The following is a 20,932-nucleotide window of genomic DNA, read 5'->3' as shown; positions in this document are numbered from 1 at the left end:
TATTTTATGAGCATTGTTATTTAATATGATCATGATCTATAATTCACAAACGTTTGGCCGATTCGACTTAGAACTGAATTTGTTTTCATTTCTTTATATATTGTGTGTCACCATTTAGCTTGAAAAAATATCCAGATATGATTGTTGGTCCACATCGCCCAACCCTAATAAAAGTAACTGACTGTTAAACATTTTGAATTCGGTCAAATAATGGGACGTCTGATCGCCTAGCGGTTTTGTCATGTACCCAATGTGCAGAGGCTGTAGTCCTTGTTGCAGCGGGCCGTGGGTTCAAATCCGACCTCTGCCATTTGCTGCACGTCATCCCCCACCCTCCCCTCCCACTGTTTCCTGTTTCTCTTCAGCTACTATTAAATAATTAGGTCGATGTATAAGCTAAGAGCGTATGCATATTGTTCTTAAAGTCTATATATACGTGCTACCCTTGTGATTTATTCAACATAGCTCCGACCAGGAATACCTGATTGATCATGTGACGCTGACAGGACCAGCTTCATTATGTTAGAGTCAAACTAAATGTCAGGGTAGAACTAGTGGATGGTAATATTTTTGAGTTTGTAGTAGGCAGTTAGTAGCAGTACTGTAGTTATTGTGAGTTGTAGATGTATTGATAACCACCACATCAGCTAATCTTTTCCTGTAAAACAGAGACTGTAGTACATTTACACTGTTAAAGAATGCTGTGTCAAAAATATGACACATGCCCTCATTAGAATCACACCCCATCAAAACTGACGGGACCTTAATACCACTGAGTCATAGCTCAAGCCTTCTGACAATGTGGGGTCATTAGTATTTGGGGAATATATAATCACTTACATTGCAGTATGACTCTGAATTTCAAACAGAAGCTCGTCCCATTGCACCCCAAACTAAGCTGATCAACAGTGAGTGGCATTAAAACTAGAGATGCACTGATCCGCTTTTTTTCCAGTTCTGATCCGATACGGATATTACTGATTCCAAAATTGTTATCTCATAACTAATAATGTTTTTGTTGTTGTTGTTGTTGTTGTTGGTATTATCAACGTTTAAGGCTACTCAAAGCTGTAGTAAACACAGCATTACATTGCATTGTGCTGGCTTCACATACAAACAGGAAGCAGCAACAGATGTCAGGTTTTTGAAATTAAATCTTTTGATCTGAAGTGTAAGAATTGTACTCTTGAGCATCTGGAAGGAGCTGTACCATTTCATCTGACCGTTGTCATGGAGACGATCTGTGGACACTTCTCACAGTTCAGTCTGAGCGTCTTCAGAGTGAGACTGTGCGAGGTAATGAGGTTTGAAGTGCCCAACCATCTTTCTTGATCAGTGATGTGGATCGGCACCGTCAGTCCGATATCCGACACGTAAACTACTTCAATATCCCTGGACCTGATACAGATTTAACATCGGATCGTCCCATCTCTAAATAAAACAGCAACTGTTTGTGGATTATGATCATCATCCCTTTTCTTTTGCCACTCCAAAACGAGAAAGAGATGAGGCCCACCAAATTTCAGCAAAGGTTTCCCCTTTTCCCTCTGCCGGTAAGTTGGTTTCCAGCTGAAACACAACCTGGCACTTCTGACATTTATATACCACATTCTCCTTTTCCATTGGGGGGGGGTCAAGACCTGGGACATGCCCTGTCATTAGCTCTACACCCAACATAAAGGGGGGGGGGGGGGGGGGGGGGGCGTTATGGATCAAATATGAACATTTAGATTTGATTGAGTTCTAAAACCTTTAACTGAAGCTGCCATCACCAAGCAAAAGACAGGAACAAAAAAAGCTGAATTCAAAGAAATACAAATTAACCAAATCCGGGGTGACTGAAATTTTTATTTTAAAATATAGTGAAGACATACACAAACATACTTCTTTCACTCTGAATTAATAGACTCTCATTAGATTGGTGATAAAACATTAAAAACTGTATTTAACTAGAACAGAATTTAGCTTTCTTCTATTAAAAAAAAAAAAGAGAGTATGATCACAAAAGAGATATTCTCTGTGCTCTTATCTTTTCTTGGATGCATCGCCTCTACTCAGCAACAGTGGCATATGAATGAGTGAATGCATACTACCTAACATTGACACAGTAACGAGTAGAAAGACCATGAAAAAGAGGTACAAAGGTAACTATTCCTGTGTGTGTGAACTGACTGGAAATATGAGGAATGCATTGATTGGAATATATTCTTCCATACACAAAAGGATGTGTGTAGTATCATATTTTCATGATTGTCATTCAGCAGTAAAATCAGGGAGTTTTTTTTCCAGATGTAGGTTTATAGACATGTGGCGCCTGTTATTACCTGCTCCTGTAACTCTACATTCATGCACAAACACCCAGGAACACGTCGTGTTCATAGGTGTTTGTTTTTTCTAAATTCAGGCTTTGTTCAGACTCCGTGATAAAAGCGTCTCTCAGACCGGGTGACGTCCTTCTGTAGGTAGTATCTGAAATATTTTGACAGTGCAATCACCTGGAGGGCGTGAAGAAGGATACACACTTCACCAGTGAATGCCCCTGCTGATGCCTATCTCGTTGTCACGGCAACTCATGGAGATAGTTTGGTGATATCTGGATCTTATCTCACCGGTTAAAAAAAAACAAAAAACACCAGTGTAGACAGCCTGTCCATGCGATCCAATTAAAGCAACAAATCTGATTTGTTTTCCGTCTGAACAAAGCCTAAGTGTCACCTATTGTGTTCAGCTTATTGATGGGGAAAGCCACCAATTTCATCTGGATGTTGCAGGTTGATTGGCTTGTGTTGCACGCTGCACATCCCCCCCCCCTCCCTAACCCACCATGTCAGCCACTTGACTGCCTTAAGATCGGGTTAGGTAAGAGGCCAAGGAACTGTGACAACTGTGGGTAGTCTGGCATATATTGCACTTATTGTTGAAACAAAGAAATGATGCAGTGCCACATGGATCACATAGACTTTGAACAAATAGTGAATAATGCAATCCAGATAGAAAGAAAACAGTGGATCAACATTGACATGAAATCACCTCAGCAAGCAAAAGAACAACTGAGATTTTTAGGTTTTTTTTCTGTTGTGCATTGACTTTCACCCCACAAGACAGAAACACTGTAGCTCTGCAGCATAACAGAGAAGGGAGCATATAGATAAGGCTGCATGTTCACCTGCTCCTGCTGCGGCAAGACAGGCTTGTTGCACTTTTCTGACACCAATCAAAGGTCACTATGTTCACAAAGCGCTGAGAGATAAAACATTTCAACTTTTATAACAAGAGGACAATGTGGGTAAGGGTTGGGATTTTTTTTTTTTATGGAGATGAATGCTATGCTTGTCTTTAGCATCTGGTCGTGTCTGTGAGAGCGTGTCAGTTCAGTTCTCATGGGTGAAACGAGGATACGTCTTTAATGAGCATGAATGAAGATTCAGTGAGAGTAAAGCTAAGGGCAGAATTTGTTTTTTTTATTATTCCAAGCCCAAACTGATCTGGAGTGTGATGGGCTGGTGGTGGTCACTGCAGGTAGAGGTGGTGACTAAAAGAAGGATGTTGCACCTGAGGCTGTAGCTGAGCTGCGGCAGTGTTAAGGGAGTCTTTAATGAGGCTTAAGGGTCATAAGATAGGAGGCTGCTTAATCCTCTGTTCCATTAGGGTCGTTCGAGGAACCAGATCTCGTTCTGCCGGTTGCTGTGAGCCGGGTTGGTGTAGCCGGCCACGATGAATGAGTCGTTGACGCACACGCCCGGGGAGTCCAGCAGCTCAGCCATGGCGCTGATCTGATCAATGATGGTCACTTCATTGGTGGGGCCGGTAAAGGGCCTGGAAGAAGCAGGGAGTGGTGCATTGGTATCAGGCATCAAGAGATATATTAAATTAAAGCATTGTACACATCCTTTTTCTCCACTGACCTTGTGTATACAGTAGTGGCAGGCCAGATCTCTATGACGATTTCGTTGTCAGTAGGCTGTGGGGGCTGGGCCTGATGGTAATCAGGAAGGAAATAAGCCACAGTGACGTCATGGGACATCGCAGAATGGGTCTCATTGGTGCGCACCACTGTGACGATGGGGAGCGTCATGCCCAGGTAGTCGCCTAAAGATGTGAGAAGGAAAATAGTAAATATCCTCTTATGTGTGAGACTGGCTTGGATTGGAGGTGGTCAACAATTGAAAAGAAAAACAAGGCTAAGAATTTAGCGCCTGTGTTAAATGGTCCCATGCTTTCTTTCTTACCTAAGGAGTTCTGCTGGCAGATGTATCTCATTATCCTCATAAAACCATAGCAGATGCTCTGTTCATAAGTGTCCTCACGCATTGTTATACAAGCCCAGCGGCCCTTTTCGTATTGACGTTTCTCATACAGCAGCTCCCCACACTGAAAAAAGCACAAATGACGACAGACAGGACAACACTGAGTTACAAATTTAGGTACTCATGATACTGTGTTAAATTGAATTAAGACTTCTTATGAAACAGTTGTCTGTAACGTTTGGTTTTATAACTGCAGTGAGGATGCCAGCCAAATATTCTGACTACTAACTGGAAAGCTAAACGCTGTCTAGAAAATGTGTAAAAAAAAGGCATCCCACACACTCTGCTGCTTACAATCATTCAGAATGTACAGTGTTTTGGCCTCGTGAGTGCAGTCAGGAAGTGACATGAAGCTCTTTTTATTTTTTTTTCGGCTCACATTTACAAAAAGGAGATGTTATGCAACCGTTGGTGAATCTCTGTCTATCCTGCTTAAACAGATATCGGACTCTCAGTACATTTTTCCTTTACTTGTTAGTTGTTAGTTTATCACAGTGCTTCCAACTGGTAATGTAGACCTGAAATAGTGATCCAAATAATACTCACATCTGGCATTCAACAAGTATTTTATATTTGATTGTATTGATTACAATCTTGATTGCAACTAAAATTGCACATCATTTTAGTTGACGAAAATAGAAGATATTTTAGTCAACAAAATCAGACGCGAGCTTTTATTTTTATTATCAGAAGCTCCAGGGGGCGGGGCTTCACGGATCTGCAGGCTCCAGGCTGCACATTGTTGCACTCACCACACACGCACACCTTTGATAAAGTATGCTATGGTTTACAATGATTTTAAAACAGCTGAGGGGGTACGTGATAATCCTCACTTGTAATGTAGTTTTCGTTTTGTCACGTTTTTCGTCAATTAGATGATGAAGTAATATTGTTTATCAAATTGTCAAATAGCGGAGTTTCGTCTCGTCATCGTCATAGTTGACTAATTTAAAAAGACCTTCGTCGATTAACACTGCTCTACTCGTTCCCCTGAGTGCTTTGTGTGCTTTGCCTTCCTACTTTCTCAGTTTACGTTGTTAATTGGAAATCACTGAAAAATAACTGCCGAAAGATTACAACACTGCTATCTTGTGGTCAAAGTTTGAAACAACTTAAAATGTAACCACTACGAGGATTATTTATTTATTAAATATGGACAGTGTTGTTGTCAATCGGTGCAGTATGGCGATACTAGAGTTGCCATCGCTGTAAGTCTGCTCACTGTGTACGTGCTGTCCTTAAACAAGGCACTGAAACCGTCTCTAAGAATAGGGTGCCATGTCCTTTGTTTAACCGCCGTCTCCCGCCAAGTTCTATGGACTAATTAACTCTAGTTAAACCAATTAGCCCTGTTTATTTATATGTTCCCCTAAGGAGTTTATACGGCTTACTGTATTGGATTTTACCCACCATCTAGTGGAAAATAATGGGAGACGGCAGACCCAATGCCCTCACAACTAGATCTGTATATGATCACATTGTGATAATGATGCACTTCATGTTCCTTATTTGATACGTCTTGAGAGGCTGAGTTATTGTTTTTTATGCGACCCAACGTTGTTTTTTATCAGCTGCTGCATGTTGGACATTGTGCCATCTTTGTGAGATTCAGTTATTCAGCAATTGACTGTCCTTTTGTGTTGGCTGCTGCTCTATACTCTGAATAGGTCGTCATGTAAGAGCTCAATTTGCAGTTCAGGTCTTTGGTGCAAAAACCATGACTCCATATAAATCTAGGTCTGCAAACCAATTTATATATTTTAGCGTTCATAAAGAAATCGAAACGAAATAAAACAAAGAGTGGATTATGAGTGCAGAGAGCATATGGATTATTTGTCAGGGTGGAAGAAGTGTGATAGATACCTTCTCCTTGCGCCCGAGCAGAGTGAAAGGGATGAGTTGTCTCTGACTGCGTCCTTGGTTGTTGGAGGTGAGCTGTTGAATGGGCTCGGCCATATCTGTCAAAAAAAGCAAACATCACGTGGTGAGTTCAAAAAGTGGTCCGCAAGAGAAGAGCATTCTTAGAAGTGCAAACAAATGAGCGGGCATTTGCTTGTTTTTTCTTTCATGCTTCCTTCCCTCTGAACAAAAAAGCAATATTGTTTTCTTGACGCGCTGTGTTTTGAGGCAATTCAAGTTTATTATTAGAGCACAAGCTACCAGTGACCTCCATATTATTTCAACATACTTACAGTACATAGTACAACACAAACAGGTTGTCCATACCATATGAATGTATTTACCTCACATCATATCTACACTTTGCAGTCCCCCTGAGTCTAATCTGGAGCAAACATTTTCAATTCCAGTAATCTGCTGGCAGGCAGGGTTGGTAGTTTGTTTGAGAAAAGGCTGCCAGATGGGCAGAGCGCTGTGCCAGGATGTCGCAGAGAGTAATGTTTATTGGAGCTGATGGAGAGAACACTGACTAAAGCTGCCCAAGGCTACATATAGACTGGAATTAACAGAGAGGAACTCCAGCAGTAGCCAATTTCTTATTGAAACAGTGGGAGAATTTTTTACCTATAAACAAATCTTTTGTCTTCAGCAGCCTCAAAGTTTTGACAGTTGTATTTGTTTTTAAAGCAATCACTACACCACCTTTACTAACTTTAGGATTTTAACCCGGTTTATCTTAGATATGTGCTTTAGGGGCCGTCAGCCACACCGACATCATTTGCATCAAATCAAAACAGACTCTCATGACAGCCCGTGTTGTCCCGTGTTTTTAACATAAATGTGCAAGTCACTTAAGGTGAACCCATTTCAGTTACATTGTGTTAATCAATACCATGGGTGGGGGGGGGTGGGGGGGACTGGGTCAGCAGGACCCGCGGTATTTAGGCGATCAATCATATGGCAACAGACTCAGCTGCAGATTGGCGAGCGTGTTGACAGTGTGGCTATCTCATGAACTCAAGGTTACACTGTAATTAACTGATTACAATGGAGGAGAGGCTCCTGCGCGGATAATGATCATGACAGGAAAATATCACCTGCCAGTTTTATTTAGTGCATGTACCCCAAATAAAAAGAAAGCTGCTGCTAAAACCGGGTTATCAACACATACAGGCACACCCCTGGCAAACTCATCCGTTTCTATGGCAGCATCAGGCGCTCGGTGTTGACGCAGGACAGTCAACACTGAGCACACGGTCAACACACACGCACTTGTTTTTTTTTTTTTTTTTTTACCTTAGCTTTCAGATCAATACAAGTAGTCACGTACCACTTTCAGTCTGGCTTCTTTCCCACTAACCTCAATGTTCTTTTTTTAAACATTATTTTAAGATGTTCTTTTTTTGTAATCTGCTCTTTCACAGCTATGCTCCACATGAGGTTCACCATCTTCCTTTAAAGACAGCTCCATCATACTCTACAGTGTCAGAGCCTTTCAAACAAGTTGGCAGAGACACAGTAAACAGTGCCAGGACGGGGGCTGGTGGTGTCAACAACGTCTGATAGGTAGACCCGGCCTACAACAGTAATATGTATTTGGAGGGGGCGGTATACAGAACACAGAAATACTCTCGTTTTGGTGTTCATCAATCTGGTTCACAATATGAGAAAAGGTCAGCATTGTCACATCAGATTATTATGGAAAGATGAGCTTGCATTTATGTAAGTTACGTTCTGGCAAAAAAATACTTTGTTAAAAATCAGTTTTTTAGCTCCTCGGGTGTTCTGAGTCGTGTTTATGAAGCGAGGTAAAGACTGGATGAGTTTTATTCATTATCTGTTCAGTTTAGCTTTCACTGATGTAAAAGCTATAAAACACGGATCTATCTTGTGTACAACCTAGAGTTGTGATTTCCAAAGTGGGGTGCTATAGGGGTCCCGAAGATATGACGGGGGGGCCCCAACGAGGCTTAAAACGTTTTGCACCGGCACCTTTTGAGAGAGGACTTCCAGGTAAACGAAAGGCTCAAAATGAATCTCCGGACATCACAAATTCTGAAACATCATTACACTATCACTTTTAAGTTCTTCCGCTTTTAAACTGCTTGTTTTTTTTAGTTCGTTGTCACACACTGGACCGCTCTTCAGTACGTTTTGCAGCCAGTGTTTGAGATAATTAAAAAAAACAAAAAAAACGGGGGGTTTTGTTAGCCAAAAGCGTAACTGACAGTGTAAGTTGATATACTACATGTTGATTGGATAGTAAGGGGTTAGGAGACTTGAAAATATTTTCATCTGCCAAAGGGTAAGGGGGGGGGGGGGGGGGGGCCCAGCAGGAAAAATTTTGGGCACCACTGACCTAGACGATCTTCACGTGTCTTCATCGAGTTGACGGTTTCTGCTCCTCTGACCGCAACGAAATCAAAGATGGTGGAAATCGGGTTCTTTAGAATATTTTGAGAACAACAAATAGATACTATAAATAGATCATAAAATAAAACAGGTTTAGGTGGCTCTGAAGTATGTGTGTTCATTGGCACACACTGTTAGCTGCAAGTCACAATGACATTTGTTGCCATGGATACCAAAATAGAATGGTACCTCCGTATGATTTTTTTTTTTAATGTAAATGTTTTGGCAGCAAAGGTGAAATGAAGGTGTTCAGACAGTGTCGTTTAAGCTAACATTAACTAATTAAAAGAGATCCTGCTGCTGGCTAAGCAGAGCTCCCACCTCACGACTGTCCTTCCCACTCCATCTCAATTAGAGCAAAGAAGTTTAATGTGGCCTTGGCCTGTGTACTTAGCCGCCACGGTCCTGCAGTCCAGGATTTAGCCAGAGCCTCTATACCAGTACAGGCAAGGTAACTAATCCCCCCGCTGAGTCAGTCAAAGCTCAAGCAAGCGGTTTGAACTAAGTCCTCAATTAGTGCAGAGGGAGGAGGACATGCCAGCCTGTGTTACTGGATTCTCAGTGGGCAACCTGTTGGAGGACAGATTGCCCAATCAGGTGGTTTTAAACTCGGGCTCAGGACGCACAAAGCGGTTGGATAGTCCAAAGAAATGTACTCTTCACTAAATTGTTTTAATTTCCTTCTCACAATTCAAATTTCTTTGTAAAATGCTGCAACTTTTTCACCTGTCAAATATCTAAAAAGTTCTGTCTTTTGGCCAACTTTGTTTGATGCAAAAAAAAAAAAATGGCCTTGGTTGAAAAAGATCACGGCTTGAATACAAATCGAGTGAGTGCTACATTTCAAAGAAACACACACACACCACAAAAGGTTGGTAAAAGTATCACAGCAAGCACAAGTTGAGCTAATAAAAAGGGCTCACTGTGTTTACTGTTTTATGACCTACAGTGAGGAGTTCGATATTTGACATGGCATTTTATTGCTGTGAAGGGGAAATTAAACTCTCATGTTAAACTTTAACTCCTATCAATGGTTGCATTGTTCGGCGCTTTGTATCCTATATTAGTGATTAGCAGTAACCTGAAGGGTGCCATAGTTCAAAACAAACAGAGTTGTTGTTGTTTCCAGCCTTTTCTGGATTTGCACGTCGACAAAAGCGATCACTGATTTTAAAGCAACAACAACAACAAAATTCAACTCAGATTCTCCTGAATTGTGTTCGTATGGTAACAGAATTTGCAGGTAGACCCTTGGTGATGTCAGCAGCTAAGGTCAAGATAGTGGATTAGTCTATTGGATGCCATCTTTTTTTAGTTCAGGGGTCACAAAGCGCTAGAGTGTCCTGTCTGCATTTCCGACATCTTGCAGCAAGTGGATGCACACACATGCACATACCAGCTTGTGAATATTAGAAGCAGCAAATGTTTATAATATAAACCTTTTTTTTTACCTTACCTTTCATAGGGATTTTTTGGGGGTTTATTTTGTCTTGAATTTGAACGGGTCAAATAGTTCAATAACCTCTCTATACTATTGGAGCTGCTGAATTACAGCTGTGCAGGATTTCAGTGAAAATGATGCTGGTTATCTATTTCCTTTTATAAAAGGGCAATTTCGCAGAGGAAACGGTTGGATACATGTTTGTCATGAAATAGTAAATAGTCATACTTTCATTTTACAATGAGGCACTCTCAAAAAACAGAGTAAAGTACGTCATTTTATTTTCCTTCAAGGAGTTCTTCTTCTACTCCTGTGATCGTTTTCTTTTTATTATGTCCACGATGTTCTCCTTCATGGCTCATAGTATTAACAACACCATTAGATACAGTGTGGACTGGATCTGAATCTTAACTGTGCCTTACAAAACATTTATTTTCCAGACTTGAAGACATGCTGCGAGTTGAAATACAAACCTTTTCCTAACACCTCCTGCTTTCTGGGAAAGAGCATGAAGTGCGCCAGAGGATTTTTCCCAGTTGAATCGACTTATGGAAATATTTATGCCATTGACAACAGACCCCTTATTTCCACTAAAAAAAAAAAAATTGTGGTAGGATATCGATAGACAAAATGCACTAGCAGTCTGCAGTATGTTCCCAAATTTTTAAGAGGAACAGCCACTAAAATAATCCTCTTAACATTGTTATTTTTTTTTTTTTATTCCTCATCTTTTAGGGATTTAACTCAAATCCTAGGAAGTCACACAAGCCTGTGTATCTTGTTGTTCCTGTCATATAATAGTGTGTGCCTTCAAATTACAACAGGTCTTTATACTAGAATCCTTAGTTGAACTTCAAAGCATTCATTTGTTTGGAAATATTAAGTAATAGTTGAGACTTATGGCCTGGAGAGCACAGGCATGTTTCCCCAACTGGATCTGGTTTATCTGTTTGCCTCGCTGGAAACTAGGTCAATGTTCACGGTAATATCCAATGAGGAAGTTTAGTCAAAGTACATTCCCTCAAGTCAAACAGGTCTTTTAGTTGTAGAAGGAAACTTCACCTGTGAGTTAATATTCACACAAAAAGCAGAATCCTGCAACATGCGGAGGGGGCTCAAACTCCAGTTATATTTCAAGCATTTTTAGTCACAAAGTGCGTTACACAGCATGTCTGATTTTTTTATTATTATTATTATTATTATTTGTATTTATTTTTTTACCTTGAGCAACTTCCACTTGGTGTCCCCTCGCCACGTCCTGCCAGTAATGCAGCAGTCGGTCTTGATTTTCCTCGTCCTCCATGGTTTCTCCCTCTTCTTCGAGGCTACCATTGCCCGAGTCTGACAGCTGTTCCTCCGAGAAAGACTCCAGGTCCTCCAGCGTGATCATCCCGTGTTGCTCGGGCCCGCTCCGGTCACCACCGCCATTCATCTGACAGCCACCTCGGTCCATTTCTTTGCCCTGAGACTTATACCTACCGATTGGAAATTACTTAAAGATGGACTAATAATAATAATTAAAAAAAACTAAAATTAATTATGAATCCTCGCTAAGTGTGCGCTTCGTTTTAATCTTCTTCGGTTAGTCGCGCGTCCAGATAAGGACAGGCGTTACTTTCTGGTCAACAAAGCGCACATCACCAAGCTTCCCTCGAGATTTTTTGCCATATTCATACTCACAACGTCTTATAGCTTTTTAATGAGCCATAATCCTTCGACGGTTGCACTTTTTATTCGACAAAAAAAAAAACAACAAGAAAAGAAGTCGCCTTCTTCGCCTGCGCGAAGCCGACTGACGCCTCCCTCTTTGTAGCCGGAGGTGAACGATGTTTACAGGAGAGGAGGGCGGACCACGTGACGTTGCGGGAACCCACTAGCCCCCTCCTCTTCCTGTTGCTGAGATTATTAGAGGTAATACCCGAGACCTCCACCAGGGTACACGCAATAGTATGATGAGACAATCCTTAGACGACGTCAACAACAACAACAACAAGAGGGTTGAAGTCAGTGTAGTTGTAGTCAGCTGTAGTTTTATTTCATAACTCTACCTCTGATGTGTGAACATAAGAGATCATTTGTCATGTGCTGTAGCCTGAGGTGCAATTAATGATTGCTATGAACAGAGGTTCACCTTTAGATTGTTTTCTTCTTGAATTGTTTAGCATTAGAAGTATAATACCTCCTATAGAAAATAAAAAAAATGTCCTCAAGGTACAAGGTGACATGTAAAACTAAAGAAGCGACAGTCTTTAACATTTTATGTTTTATGCACAAAACAAAATCTTCCCAAGGTGACTTCTAACACTGAAAATATAGTTTTATATTTACACATGAGCTTTTTAAGCCAATAAGCTTTCTTAAAAAAAACAAAAGCTTCCATATGTATTATTTAAAAAAAAAAGGAAATTGCACATTATTCCTTTATTTTGATAAGGTGTTAGTTTTTTAACAAATAAGTAAAAAATAAATGGTTTCTCATTTTTTATAATTTGTTTTGCCCTAGAATTATTTTTTCTGATTCTTTAATTTACCCAAATATTACTCGTATTAGAAGTATCTGTTCCCCCACTGTGAATCACTTTGTTTTGACACACTTTATGCTTTTTTAAATTACTTTAAGACATTTTTCGTTCATTAATTATAAGTTATATCAATAACAACCAGGTCAAAATCTTTAACCTTTCAATCTATAGCACCAATTTCCCTCATACCGGTCATTGTCAGTTTTTTTTGTTTTTTTTAGTCACAGTCACACTCTGTGTTTAACAGTGCATTTAGATATATTTGTATACAGATCCTTAAAGAAAAGGACGAAAGTCACAGAGTGATAGAGGGCAGCAGGGAGTGAGATAAGTGTGTTTGTGCGTCATAGACTTTAGTGTTGCATGTATCGTTGCACATGACTCACTTTGTAAAAGTATCATGAATACAGACACACTGAAGGTTCCCTTTAAGTGATGTGCACAAAAACACAAAAGAACCAGACAAATAGTGATGAGGATGCAATAAAAAAATATATGTGCATCTTTTTTATTGTTGATTTTTTTTTTTTTTGTCAGGATTCCACTATTTTTTGGGGCGTTGATTTGGGACACAAAAAAAAAAAATCCTTTTCAAGGATAAAACACAGATTTGAACTTGTGTGCTATTGGGACAGCCTAAACAGGATTTCCTTTGATCCGTGTCGCTGCAACAGCCAGCCACCATGTTGCACCCTTCAACACGCACGTAGAGGAGAGATTATGTAATCATCTGTGTGTGGGGGAGTCTCTATGTAAATACACACATGCAGTGATACACACATCCTACAATACACTACAGGGATCTAATAGGCCCCCCTGTCTGGCTGTATTCACTCTAGCACTTATCATCTCAAATCATTTCTTTGCTTGTTGTTTTTGTCTGGACTTTTTTTTTTTTAATTGACTGACAGCCACATATAATTATATAATCCTATAATAATTATAATCCTTACAGCCACAGAGTGACTCATTTAGATTCATGATAGCCGTAAAATAAAAAACCCTTGCAGCACTAATTACGAACCATATTGATGTTACCACACGTTACTTAATCATAGCAAATAGTCGTTCTCTTATACACTGTATGTCCTCATAACTTTAAATGACGACAGAGCAACACAACAGTCCTCCATTGTTGACATGCAGGAGTGCGAGTTCAGCTAAGAGGAGGTTCTGTTATTAATAGCTGCCTATAGACTAGCTTTTTCATCGAATCCCCCGTCATGTAGCTCCATGGCCCTCATCCAATCAATTTTAGGCCCTTTCTGAGCATGCTCAGTAGACAATTTCTCCTCTCCTCTCCTCTTTTCTCCTTCCTCTCCTCTCCTCTTTTCGCCTCTTTTCTCATCTCCTCTCCTCTCCTCTTTTCTCCTCCCCTCTCCTCTCCTCTCCTCTCCTCTCCTCTCCTTCTCCTCTTTTCTCCCTCCTCTCCTCTTTTCTCCTCTTTTCTCCTCTCCTCTCCTTCTCTTTTCTCCCTCTTCTCCTCTTTTCTCCCTCCTCTCCTCTTTTCTCCCTCTTCTCCTCTTTTCTCCTCCTCTGTTCTCCTCTTTTCGCCTCTTTTCTCATCTCCTCTCCTCCTTTCTCCTCTCCTCTCCTCTTTTCTCCTCCCCTCTCCTCTCCTTCTCCTCTTTTCTCCCTCCTCTCCTCTTTTCTCCTCTCCTCTCCTTCTCTTTTCTCCCTCTTCTCCTCTTTTCTCCCTCCTCTCCTCTTTTCTCCTCTTTTCTCCTCTCCTCTCCTCTCTTCTCCTTCTCTTTTCTCCCTCTTCTCCTCTTTTCTCCCTCCTCTCCTCTCCTCTTTTCTCCTCTCCTTCTCTTTTCTCCCTCTTCTCCTCTTTTCTCCTCTCCTCTTTTCTCCTCTCCTCTCCTCTCCTCTGTCCTTTGTCTATTAAAAATGGTTCCAACTTTTTTCACAGTGTAGTAAATTGGAAGTCTTTTTTTTTTTGATTGGCGAAAACACAGGTAAAAAGTATATACAATCTTTACAATATAATTCCAATATAATCTTCGCTACAGAGTACAGCCCTCTTTAAAAGTATTGGAAAGCCGCAAATAATAAAACTGGAAGCAAGCATAACTACAGTTCCAATGAGATTGTATCTTTCTGCACATTGAATCAATTCACTCCACATTTCAACTAGACAAAAAAAGCAACCTCGCTAATCTGGTTCAGTGTAATCTCATAATCTGGTCCTGACCACTGCCAGCACATTCCCTTTATTGAACTCCACCTGTCAATTAGAGAGAGAGAGAGAGAGAGAGAGAGAGAGAGAGAGAGAGAGAGAGAGAGAGAGAGAGAGAGAGAGAGAGAGAGAGAGAGAGAGAGAGAGAGAGAGAGAGAGAGAGAGAGAGAGAGAGAGAGAGAGAGAGAGAGAGAGAGAGAGAGAGAGAGAGAGAGAGAGAGAGAGAGAGAGAGAGAGAGAGAGAGAGAGAGAGAGAGACTACTTGGTGGTCCTTTCTCTCAGCGCTGTCTGCTGCTCTCTGACACACACATGCACATTATTAGGTTTAGTGAACACACTGCAGAAGGTTAAGGAGATGAGAAGACTTTGATTTGATTTGTTCAACCTTTATCTATAAACTAATGAAACTGTAATTATTAAGAAGTCAGGCAACATAATATCTGATAATAACTCAGGTAACACAGGCAACTTAGGTAGTGTACTCCATCCATACCAACCTTATCCAAAAAGGCTCCTATTTTTCTCTTCTATTACCTGTGGGGAAAAGATGGTGGCAGCCGAAAGGTCAAACTCAAGGCTTCAAAACATGAAGCCAAACCTGTCTCTCTCTTCTTTTAAACAGTCTCTACTCTTAACCAGTTAGACGGGAAAATAAAAGACTTTTAGATGAAAGATTAAAGACAAATGCATTGATGTTACTGTATGCGATTAGTAGAATGAAATGCTAACCATGTTGGATTGAATTTTGTTTTTAACCCAATTCAGACTTCCTGTTCAAGGTGCACTATATAGTATATTTATGCCCCTTTGACGACTTGAATCCCATAGCCTGTGAATGTTCCTCACAGACTGAGACACCATTATTGCGCTGTTGTAAAATCAAATCTAATGTACTAAAAATGGGGTAATGACGGCAGAGCTTCTTTTTGCGGAGTCACACTCTGAAAAGAGCTATTGACTGTTGTGTTTTGTAATAACTGAAATTTGATTGGTGGTGCGAGATGGAAAACCAAGACTGGTGAGCAGATTAGTATGAAAAAAATGTCATTCCATTAAACATTTGTTGCCTGACCTTTATGATTTACAAGTTAGAACCACACCTCAAGACATTTGATAGGTTTTATTATTGTAATTATTTCAAACTTCCTTCTCAGACTTAACAACTACCACAAAGAAGGATTAATAACAGCGAGTTTGAAAACCTGCACAATGTTTTTAAGTAACAGTTAGTGTTGTAATCAAACTAAGGAGAAGGACATCTCTCATTTCACATAAACCCATTCAATGGACATGTTAGGTCACAATACAAGCACACATAATATCTGGTCCCTGCTGGCTGGTTGGTAACATCTGTCGCTGATGGTCAACGATAAGGCTGAAGGAGGACATTAATTGAGTCACATTTGGATTCATTTAACTCTTGATTCCCTCCATTTTCCTGATCCTCTTATGTAACCTTGGTGGATTCACATGACAATCAATCAGTCTCTATTTGTATAGCGCCACTTCACAACAAATGTTATCTCAAGACACTTTTAAAAAGAGCAGGTAAAAGACCATTCTCTTTGTTTTGTTATCTACAGAGACACGACTTTAATCCATCGTGAGCACTGCTCTAAGCAACATTTAGGAAAGTTACAGACTCATGATGAACAGACGAAACTGTGTTGGGCTTGGAAGGTGGGATAGCAGAAAGAAGAAGGATGGAGACCAACAGAGCAACAACATGTAATATTTATAATGATAAGGATATAATATTTATGATAATAGATGTAAAAGGCTAATATTAGCTGTGGTAGCACTTGGAGTCGCCAGGGGTGGGCGGTCCATAGCAGCAGGCCATCCCCACCAGCGATCCAGAAGATCTCAGGAAGATATTCTGGTCCATACCTGAGCCGGACTTTAACTATAAGCTTTAACCAAAAAGGAAAGTGACTGGTGGATGATTCTAAAGTAGAGCGGTCTGATAGCTGAAGACTCTACCTCCCATAGTGCGTTTAGTGACTGAAGGTACCACGAGCAGGGCTGCATTCTGGGAGCGTAATATGTCTCCATTAGCTCGAAGATGGTGCCTTGGCCGTGAAGAGCTTTGTAAGTGAGAAGAAGGACTTTGAATCATATTGTAGATTAACATTTTGGACCAGCTGAAGAGTCTTTAGAGACTTACTAGGGCAGCCTGATTAAAGAGAATTACAATAATCCAACCTGTTGTTGACAAATGCATGAACTAGATGTGCAAATGGCTGATTTTAGATATGTCACAAAGGTGAAAATAGGCTGTTCTTGAAATTTGTTTTATGTGGGAGTTGAAGGACATATCTACACTACTGAAAATTGAATTAAAATGTTTTGGCAGATCGGGCTTGGAATCATCCTGGTGACTTTTTCTGTCGGGCGGGAGGTTAGGGGGATCTCAGAAGACCAGATTTGGTGTGAAAAGTACCACATGGATTCATGGAAGTGGGTGACAAAGCAACGGAGTCTGACGATACCATTACATTTATATTTATTTTTTATTTTACAGGGACATTGCATATTAATAAACATTTCGGTAAATATGCCAGAGTTAGCCAAAAGGCTAATTTTCATCTGTTGTCCCTGGCTAGATTTTATCAAATACAAATGCTGTGTAGTTTGATCATGTTGGATTTTATTTTATTTCACAATTTCACCACAAGAGCGAAGAAGAACATACTGGCAGGACGATAAAACACAATGAAGCAGTTTCATTAGTCAAAATAGCTGATCAGTGGTGGTCTTGATTTTAAATCCGAAGTCCGAGAAGAGACCGAGTAAAATTGCTCTCGATTCCGAGATGAGACCGAGAACCTTCAAAAAGTAGTCCCAAGACCGGGGACCAAGACCGATTTCGAGTTCTGCAACACTTCATTGGAGCTCTTGATTTTGCACAATAACAGATGCATTGCAGGAATTTGAGTAACAACTTAAAGTGGAATAATCCTGTTTTCCTTCTCCATATTCTTTAAGGCTTGTTGTAGCAAAAAAATTGGTTAACACAATCCATTTATTCCCGTTTAAAATAAAATCAAATCCAACATGACCATATTTGTAATGATGGCTTGGCATTCTCTCTGTTTTTTAGGGTTTGTGAAGGATGTTTTTTGTTTTTTACCAGGCTCTAGTTGGCCCCTTCATTTTCTCAATACATCTTCTTCAGCATTCACCCGTTAAGTCTCTTGTTATCCCGTTTGAGCCATATCATATGTGATGAAGCACAATCCTCTCCAGATGGGCCGGCCCCTCGCCGCCGCTCTGATGAAGAAAGGTGCTAAGGTGATACGGCTGTTGATGTTTTCTGAAAGGTCAGGGGGAATTAAGGGTTGGGATTTAACCCTTCTCTTTTTTGTCTTTGCTCGCCGTGTAAAGCACACTCAGATGTTACCTCAGAGAAGAAGCAGGCTGAGGTTTAGCAGAAAATGGATTGGCCAGCTCAGTTTATAAAGGAAGAGAAAAACTTGAATTCATTGAACGTAGGTAAATTGTGAATTTTTATAATATAAAAGTATGACAGCGAGAAATAGGAGATTTGTAATAATTGTTGTCGACACCATTTGGCTGACTTATTTATTTAGCCTTTATTTAACCAGGTAAATAACCCATTGAGATCAGGATCTCTTTCACAAGGTTGACCTGGCCAAGAGGGCAGCAGCACATGTCATAAAAAAAATAAAACAATTAAAATATATATATTTTTGGGATTTTGAAAATTTCAAAAAAGACGAAGTGCTTTGAGTTTTCTGTTGTATCTTTCATCAAAAGAAGTACACTGATTTACAAGAATAGACTTGGCAAATCATATTATAATTAAAGCCTGTTTCTGCCTCACCAAACGACAACTGTTTACAGATGGAAAAAAACAGCTCACTTCCTTAAAATCTCTTACAAAATCTAATCTACAAATGTTTCTAACCAATCAGTTGCAAAAGATGACCCACTTCTTTTCCTCAGAGCAGCCCCTTTATCCTGTTCATGTTTTCAGAGCAGCACTTTCACACAGCTGAAATTGCATTATCATCCGCCGCGGCCGTGAGGGTGAATAGATTTTTTTTATTTTTAAATTGCCTTGTTTGAAAAACGTCTTCCATCTCCCGTCCCCCATTATTGTACGGAAATTAGGACAGGAGAAAGAAAGAATCCAGAATCCAAAACAGATTTCAGGGTCATTATGTGTCCCTCGTTAAAGTTAGACTTCTATTCAGTCTGGGAAAGTGTGTGTGTGTGTGTGTGTGTTTGAGGATGCACTTCCCAGTGTTATGTGAGCAGCCAGCCAGTCAGTCAGTCTGATGCATTACTCCTCAACAGAGGAAATTGAGTATTATCAATGACCTATCATGTGTTTGTCTGTTATGTGTCCTGCCAGGTTCTGGAGAAATTCATGTCTCGTCTGGTCCAGAACCGGGTGATGGCACAGAGAGACCTGCGGACTCTCTGCAAATACCAGATCATCCTCGCCAGGGATCAGTTCCGCAGTAACCCACCGCAACAAATCAAGGCACTGATCTGCTCATTAATTCCCAATCGTGCAAATGTGTGATCGTTTATCATAAAACAAACATGATGTTAAACATCTTAGTGGTGCGCCTTCTTCAGATCTGTAAAGCCCGGTACATATTCATTGTAAAATAAGCTAAATACATCGCGTACACTAACTAGAACCTGTATTGTGATGCCTTTTTGTATTTCAAGTATAAGCAGGGTAAAATATGTTTTTAGAACAGCATCATTCATTTATGCAAAATCTTTGTAATTCAAACTTTTTCGCCCTGGGCTCACATGCTCTCCTGCTCTCTCTCTGCACAGGGTCCGCAGCTTGAGGGCGATTTTGCCCTTTGCATCAGCCTGTACCACGGCTACGAGCTGCTGATGCAGATGGGTCTCCGATCGCTCTTCTTTTACTTCCAGGGAATCATGGACGGATCCAAAGGTCGGTCGTCTTACCTTTCACATGCTCTCACATTATTCAGCTGCACTTTGATATCCACAAAACTAAAGCTTTGAATGAATGAGAAGCGTCCTCACAAACGCACCTTTTACTTATTACCCTTTCATTACCTCAGACTGTCCATCAGTGCTGAACTTAATCTGTGTTAAAGCATTTCATGTAAACACTTGTCATGTTTCGTTTGGTTTCAGAGAAGTCCAGGGCCAGAAATGAGCTGCAGAAGACTCCCACCTTCATGGACCTGTACCATGAGATGGAAACCATGTTTGTGAAGCCATCTGCTGGTACCTAAGCCCCCATTCACACCACATTAGTCCCATTTCTCAGCCTTTTCTTATGTAGCAGGATTATGAATTTTAAAATTGGTCTCAACATGCTACCACCTCTCTTCAAATTTGGGACTCCTGAATGCCTTATGTAATATGTTCGTCCATGCGCATTTCCAGGTCCCGATGAGCCGTTTATTTACAGTCACCCCAAGCTGGAGAAACTGGAGGGGGTGGTGTTGCAGCACTTCAAACTGTGGGCTGAGAGCTCAGCTGACAGTAATGGTGATTTACTTCTTTTAGCAACGCTCTGACTCATGCATGCAGTAGTTATTCGTAGTTAAACCTCAGATCTAACATCCTCACTACAGTAAATAGAAAACAGCTAGCAGTGTTGAAGCAGCTTAACATGGTCGCCATACCTTTAGTTTTAATTGTGTGATGTTTAAAGCTTCTTTACATGTTTTAGGTAATTCATATATTCTGAATCTGTGGCATAATTCGACAGACTTCACAGTGAATTCCAGAATATTTTTCTCTCCTGAGGTTATTTTTACTGTCAGCATGTTATATTTGGATCGGATTACAGAACAAAGCATTCCACTTCATGAGTCCAACAGCCTATGCTATCTGTTTGAGAACCGTAAGAAAGCGGCTGCTCGTGGTTATTTAAGGACTCCTCTGTTTTCTCCTCTTGTCTCATTCATGGCAAGGTTCAGGTCCTCAGGAAGTAAGCACGCGTGTAATGATCTTTTCATCGTTCCGTGAGAGCGTACAGGAGATCGCAGACATGTTGAACCAACATGCTCCGCTGATACGGGTCATGACCTTTATGGGCCAAGCCTCAGCGGGGAAGGGAGTCAAAGGCTTCACCCAAAAGGAGCAACTGGAGGTAAGAGACTTTATGCCTTTTGATATTTGTGTATCGGGTGCAGATTAACAG

The 20,932-nt window shown here is 40.6% G+C and overlaps 2 protein-coding genes across 3 annotated transcripts in view; one reads left to right on the top strand and one right to left on the bottom strand.

The window, feature by feature from the left end:
* Nucleotides 1-20,932, top strand: part of fancm (FA complementation group M) — a 52,077-nt gene that overhangs the window by 6,314 nt on the left and 24,831 nt on the right. The window contains exons 5-9 of the mRNA XM_065966365.1: nt 19,142-19,273; nt 19,582-19,705; nt 19,915-20,007; nt 20,170-20,274; nt 20,703-20,881. Of these exons, the coding sequence (XP_065822437.1) occupies nt 19,142-19,273; nt 19,582-19,705; nt 19,915-20,007; nt 20,170-20,274; nt 20,703-20,881 (633 nt within the window). The remainder of the gene's footprint in view (nt 1-19,141; nt 19,274-19,581; nt 19,706-19,914; nt 20,008-20,169; nt 20,275-20,702; nt 20,882-20,932) is intronic.
* Nucleotides 1,829-11,880, bottom strand: soul3 (heme-binding protein soul3). 2 transcript variants are annotated; one of them, XM_020642713.3, is made up of 6 exons: nt 11,740-11,880; nt 11,281-11,534; nt 6,171-6,265; nt 4,230-4,371; nt 3,906-4,089; nt 1,829-3,816 (listed from the first exon to the last, which is right to left on the bottom strand). In XM_020642713.3, exons 2-6 carry the CDS (start codon nt 11,510-11,512, stop codon nt 3,645-3,647), a joined length of 825 nt encoding a protein of 274 aa, XP_020498369.1. In that variant the 5' UTR covers nt 11,513-11,534; nt 11,740-11,880; the 3' UTR covers nt 1,829-3,644. The 2 variants fall into 2 exon arrangements, with proteins under 2 accessions (XP_020498369.1, XP_065822316.1); XM_065966244.1 differs by adding an exon at nt 8,566-8,650 and having other exon boundaries at nt 11,281-11,878.

Source organism: Labrus bergylta, chromosome 18 (genome assembly GCF_963930695.1).
Source record: "Labrus bergylta chromosome 18, fLabBer1.1, whole genome shotgun sequence".
In the NCBI taxonomy this organism is placed as follows: Eukaryota; Metazoa; Chordata; class Actinopteri; order Labriformes; family Labridae; genus Labrus; species Labrus bergylta.
This window is presented reverse-complemented; position numbering and strand designations above follow the sequence as displayed.